General features: G+C 41.7%; 1 protein-coding gene across 1 annotated transcript; it reads left to right on the top strand.

Annotated features, from left to right (window-relative positions):
• The first annotated feature begins 1,319 nt into the window (after positions 1-1,319).
• LOC106943366 (spartin-like) lies at positions 1,320-6,252 on the top strand. The gene is made up of 5 exons (XM_015026674.1): positions 1,320-1,491; positions 1,828-2,609; positions 3,582-3,779; positions 5,749-5,917; positions 6,024-6,252. Exons 2-5 carry the CDS (start codon positions 1,833-1,835, stop codon positions 6,224-6,226), a joined length of 1,347 nt encoding a protein of 448 aa, XP_014882160.1. The 5' UTR covers positions 1,320-1,491; positions 1,828-1,832; the 3' UTR covers positions 6,227-6,252.
• The last annotated feature ends 76 nt before the right edge of the window (positions 6,253-6,328 follow it).

The following is a 6,328-nucleotide window of genomic DNA, read 5'->3' on the forward strand; positions in this document are numbered from 1 at the left end:
ATACAAAAACAACCTTCAAAAAACAGCTGTGTGTTTAAATACTATCAATCAAATTAAAACTGTTTTTTATCTGTACTGCCAAATTGCATCTATGTGAAAAGATGTTCAGTATTATATATTTCGTGAGACACTCATTGAATGCAGAGGCAACAATTTATTAATATTTTAACAGTTTGTTCATGGGGTTCGTCAATACATTCTGTATATTTATGATCTTGATTGGTATGGCCTAAAATGAAAATAAGTTTGACACCTCTGATAGACTATTTCTATTTTATATTTAAATATAATTTCTGTGTCTTCGTGTGTTTACCATTAGCACTCTGTAATAATGGCAAGAAGCAAATCTGTTAGAGATAACTCTGCTTCATTGAAATAACAAACGAATAGTGCTGCAGTTACATGTAAGACCGCAAGAGGGCAGTGATTGAATTCAGGTTAAAAGAGTACTTTAAGGCTTAAAGCGATTTTTTCCCCCGAAAAGCTCAGTTGTAAATGTTGAAGTTTCCAAAAATAACATTCATTTCAGACCATAGAGCAAATTTTAACTAAGTTATCTTCTGATTTGAAGTTTATATGAAAATCTTTTCTGGTGTACTCACGCAGCTAATGAATCGCTGTAATGTTGAAAGGCAATTTACAATCTAGTATTTGACTAGCACTTCCTGTTTATGGAGAGCCATTTCAGATAGTCAGGACCTCTGGGAATCAGAATAAAAAGTCTTCGCAACCCGAGGATGTCCTAAAATGTACACCGTAATAGAGGTTTGACCACATTCAACTTAATTCCTGAATAACCAGCTTTGACATCAGTGAGGCATTCAATGAGATTAAACCTGCAGGTCCATTCACTTCCGTCCATCTGCGTTTCAGGCATTTATTCTGAAAGTATTTCCCTAAAACAGCAAAACTAAAAAAAAAATAAAAAAAAATAAAACAAATGGTGTGTTGCAGTTAAGATAATGACCACAAGATGGCGGCAGGAATCAGAGACTAACACCCTTTACAAGTTAGCCACTTTTGCCACAACAAATTTTGTATAGAGTCGTAAAACCTTGTATAGTTAGTTTGCTTGCTATAATGGTTTGTGAGAGAGAAAGATGTCAGATGGCAATTCAACTCATAGTGTTACTTTTTGCTGCCTTTCAGTGGTCACAATGAAGAACTGCGAAAATAATCACTTCTCGACTCATGGGACTTCAAGTACTTCCTGGTAATACTTTCACAATAAAACCACAGTTCCACTAGGAAATGTAATGATAACGTCACTTTTCCAGTCACTGCAGTTTTGCTTCGAAGGGTCATGGGTACGTGTTGCCACATCAAAATACAGCTCTTTACTGGTGGGAGTCGTCAAACAGCAGAATCCACTTAACTTTAGCGACCAGGTGTGTCTGTTCGAGCTAATACTATTCAGTACCTGAAATAAAAGACAGATAAGACGACGGCTAGTTGCTAGTTGAGCTGTTCACAGATACTTGACCCGCTAAGGTAAGAAGCTGCGCATGCTAATGAAGTCACTCGGATATATTAGCTGTCAATGTCATGTTAACAGAGTAAGTGCTGACTTCTTAAATCCAGGCCTTAAAGCCTATTTTGTTTATACTGACATGTTAGTTGTAGTGGGCTTGAGTTTAACCACCAGGATTAGCATGTTGAGACCCTAATAAGAACATTTTAGACATTTATATAGCATGTGTCGCGTAGGTAGTACCAGTAAAGTATTGAGCAACTTGATGCCTTAAAGTAAAGTTTAAAGGTTATATCAATACCATTAGTGCTGTTGATTGTTTATGCTTCTAAAATGTCTGAAATTCCTTGTGACAGAGGGCATGGAGAAGGCCAAACAAGATGCATTTGATAATGCCAGACTCCAAGTGATCAAAGATGGCTATGAAAGCGGGTTTGAGTGCATCAATAAAGGACTGTCAGCAGATGAAGCTGGGGAAAAGTCTCAGGCTCTGGAGTTCTACAAGCGAGGCCGACAGCATCTTCTCAGGGGCATCAGCGTGCCTTCTCGGGGCGAGGAGTGTGTTGGCAGCTCCTGGGAATCGGCCCAGCGAATGCAGCAGAAGATGCAGGAAACGCTGAACAACATCACCACACGCCTTGCCATGCTGGAGACCAGTTCTGACCTCGAGTCTGCACCCACACAGAGTTCCAGTGGTGCACACGTGTCTTCTGGAGGTCTCTATCCAAAGCTCGACACCAAAGCAAAGCCAGAAAGACCAGCCCCGCCATGCCTAGCCACAGGAGCTGCAAGAGGCGTAGCTGCGAGCCATACTCCGGTGGTTCCAGCTGAGCAACCACCAGCTTACTCTCCTCAGGCTGCTGATGGCCATGTCTCTATCTCTTATGGCACAGAATCAGGAGAGATGTCAGTGGTCGGGGATGATTTCTATAGTCGTACGTCTACTTCCTCGTCATCTCCTCAGAGTGTGGGTGAGGACGGGGAAGAGCTGCTTTACATCCCTAATGGTGTTCAGATATTCTTTGTCACACCCGAGGGGCAAGTAAGCGCCCCATCATACCCCGGCTACCTGCGGCTGGTAAAGTTCACCAGTGATCCCTCGGACAGGATGCCCAGTAGACCGCCAGCATTTCTGCAGGTAGGACGGAACGCCATCTTTATACAGAGCCTCAGATAATGATGATTATAGGCCACCTTCGTAGACCTGTGTGATGCAACAGGTCTAAACGACTTACTGCTGTGTCACCGTCTGATTTTAGTCCGTCTTGTGGCCTGTAATCTGACTTTAAGATGGACTCCAGATCTGTTTGACTGGGGTAGGACATTGGTTTGTTAATGATCAATATTCCTTGCCTTGTGTAAACATCATGGAGTACCTTAATCCCATTGACTATGATGTCATCCAGCAAAGAATACCAGGTCAGGATTAGACCCGTCGCACTGTTCCTAATCACTAAATGCTTTGAATCTGGGTTTTAGAGTTTTGATTACTGGTACATGGCATCCAGAGACAATGAAAAGGAATAATGCATTTAAGCAAAGCTTGGGCCTCTCGAGCCAACGTTATTGGTTTGTTTTAGTAGTTGTTTGATCTGTCGACCACTAAATTGATTTGTTTAACATGGAGGCTGTGTGTGCACACTACACCCTGATAAGACAAACTAATCAAAAGTATGTCAATAAATTAGTTTATAACTGAAACACAGATTGAGCCAGGACAGAATAAATGTAATGTGTTAAATTATTTTTTTTTTTTTTTTTTTTTTTTTTTTTTGTCTTCCTGCTGGGTCATGAGCCTGAAATTTTCCTCTTTACTGGGGAATTTCCCCGTTGTCCTTCTGTTACACTCTGACATCAGCGATTCACATGAGTGAGGGGGAATAAACCCTGCTTATCCTGTTATGCTGTAACCTTGTTAGACATGCAGCAATCAGAAGACGGCAGTGTTCTCTAAATCAAGTTTGAGTAAAGCCCTAAAAACAACCTCTCCCTGTAATATTTACTTCTGTGTAAATTTGCCCTCCGTTGTGTTTTGTCATAAATGGAGGCAAACCACCATCTCTTGTGTCACTTCCAGGTGTTTTCCTAACTGTCCTTTTCGTCATGACAGGTGTGTGACTGGCTCTACCCTCTCATGTCTGTGAACTCTCCAGTGCTGGAGTGTAACACCGGAGTTTTTATGTTTCCGGACATGATGGCGCCGGCACCGGGTTACTATGTCGGGGTCGTGTTGTCATCTGAGCTCCCGGCAGCAGACCGAGCCTTGTTTAAGAACCTGCTCTCTCAGATGACAGACCTCAGGGTTCAGGTCAGTGTAATGTCTGCATCAATACCATTTGATTATTTAAAAATGTATACATATTTTCAAAATGCATGCACAAATCTGGCAAGGTTGCATTTCTAGATGTGTATCACTAACTTGCTGTCATTTATTCCTGTTGTGCTTCTCGGTGTTGAAAGTCACCAGGGAACATTTACACAATTTGCTTTTAGCAAATCCTCTTGTGCTGCTGGGAGGCACAGAGAGCTATTCTAGGAAAGTGACGCATAACTTGGACACACAACGGGCATTTAAAATGTTCTCATCTCTGTACTTTGAAAGTCAACACTTTGATCACTAGTTACAATTTCTAGCCCAACTCTGAGCTTTGTTTACCATGCATCTGCTCTAGCTCACTGGCAAGCTAAGTGTGTGATGGCAGGGAGGGAAGCACAACCTTAAATGGCTAATCATCCAAGATGCCTCATCAATATACCAGTGAAACCCTGCCAAAAACTGGCCAGCAGTTAAAAGAAGGGTTTTATTGTTGTAATGCTAATAAAGACTTTTTAATTGGGCATAAATATACTTGCAGATTTTTATAATGATGTAAATGAAAAACGGTACCTTTTGACACATGCCTTTTTCATTTTACAAACAACCTTCTTGTTCAAATACAAAAATAAATTTCTAATGTTTTAGTCTTTTTTTTTAACGTATTGGTTCGATAAATAAAACCTGATTGCTGCTAACAACCAACATTTATTTTCATCTTGTTGCCATTTGTTTCTGAAGAGGGAGGGAAGGAGTTTGGTCATGTGACAGTGAGGCTACACAAGATTGATGGGAGTTTAACTGAAGCAGAGGAGCAGTGGTGTCAGCGACGTGGTCATTCCACCCCCCCCCCAAGTTGACGAAAGGATAATGAAATGTATAAGAACATTGGTTACCAGCCATAACGGCAATATTCATATAGGATGGTGACACTGAAGCAAATTTTCATAAACTTCTTCACCACTGTATCCCTGACCTGCCATGTTCCTGGGTTTTTATGACTTTGTCCACTCTGAGGTCTCTACAGAACAGCTGGATTTGTACTGATATTAAATTACTCGCATTCGGACTCTATTTACTAATGAGGTTGTGACTTTTGAAGGCAGTTAATCTCTCTGGATTTTATTTAGGGTTTGGTTATACAAATGTATACCACTGTACAGATTGTATGAGTATGCATTAGTTTATCACATAAAATCCTAATAAACATTAAAGCCTGAGGGTACTTTGGAAGGAACGTCATAAGACTATGAAATATTTGCATTTTTGGCATTTACTTGACTCTTAATGGAAAAGAGCAAAATATTTTTTTGTTGTACTCAGGACATGTAAAGTCTGCTGACCGAAGACGATTCCCAATTTTTCTGTAAATCACGTTAACCTAGCAAGAAACGCCTGGTCCTACTTACTTCTGATCTGGCGTCCCTCCTGAAGTTACCCCTGCCTCAGCAGAGAGGGGATTTGATACTGGCAGGTGAGGAGAATTAATCAGGCATAATGCTCTTATCTGCAGCACTTCAAACAAGCTTAGAGCCTCAGCTGAAAGACAAACGTCAATTCAGTCTTTGTGGAAGGAGAGATGCCGCTTCAGAGTAATGCCAGACAAGGTCGTGTTCCTCGAATGCAGTCAGGGTAGATATCTTCTCTAATGGATGTAGTATCCTGTCAAAGAGTAAGCTTTTTTTATTTTTAGTATAAGCAGAAGACTTGATTTTCAGCTCCAACTTTGCTCTGCCTTTTTTGAAAACGGCTGTCTGTTTGGGGTGGACAGATGGTGCTTTGTGATGAGAACCCTAGAATGAGAGGAGCTGTTGTGTTCTGTGACGCTCTCTGTTTTCTATACTGGATTAACTGGGAGCCAGATTTATTTTTCTTCCAACGAATTGGACTGAAAACAGATTATTTTCATACAGCGTTTGGTCGTTTTTCAGTTGCTTACTAATACATGTGTGTGTTTGGTCAGGCCCCAGATGAAGCTGCAGACTCTGTTAATCTCAGTCAGAAGGTATCCATTGCTGCACCTGAGGAGAGGGAGAGACCACCTGCAGCTGATGAGGCGGCGTCTGCAGAAACCGAGGAGGAGAAATCTTTGCCTGAGTGGAGTGAAAAAGTGGCGAGTGGGATCTTAACTGGTGAGGTCATGTTCTGTCCTTAAATTCCAGCATCTACATACTTTTATTTGTGTGAAATTTCAATGCTCAGAAGTGCATCGAGGCAGACCCTCTTTGATCTCCTTAGGTGCTTCCTGGTTAAGCTGGGGTTTGGTCAAAGGGGCTGAGTACACAGGCAAGGCTATACAGAAAGGGGCGTCTAAGCTCAGGGAACACATCACTCCAGAGGACAAGCCCACCGACGTGAGCCCCACCGTGACCAAAAGCCTCTACGTGGCCAAGCAAGCAACAGGAGGCGCTGTTAAAGTCAGCCAGTTTCTAGGTGACTGACACGACTTCCTGCCCGCATTTTTTTTTTTTTTTTTTTTTTTTACTTGCCTTTGGGGACCGGGGGGGTTTGTGGGGAACCTCTCAATGAGGTGGCCCTTTTCT

Source organism: Poecilia latipinna, unplaced genomic scaffold (genome assembly GCF_001443285.1).
Source record: "Poecilia latipinna isolate Pla-1442-1.1 unplaced genomic scaffold, P_latipinna-1.0 Scaffold5205, whole genome shotgun sequence".
NCBI lineage: Eukaryota > Metazoa > Chordata > Actinopteri > Cyprinodontiformes > Poeciliidae > Poecilia > Poecilia latipinna.

What these genes read in the sequence shown, in the direction of transcription:
- LOC106943366 (XM_015026674.1), top strand. Translation starts at nt 1,833, where the DNA reads ATGGAGAAGGCCAAACAAGATGCATTTGATAATGCCAGACTCCAAGTG. An exon ending in TGACAGACCTCAGGGTTCAG is followed by an intron (nt 3,780 to 5,748) that starts GTCAGTGTAATG and finishes GTGTTTGGTCAG; the next exon opens with GCCCCAGATGAAGCTGCAGA. An exon ending in GGCGAGTGGGATCTTAACTG is followed by an intron (nt 5,918 to 6,023) that starts GTGAGGTCATGT and finishes TGATCTCCTTAG; the next exon opens with GTGCTTCCTGGTTAAGCTGG.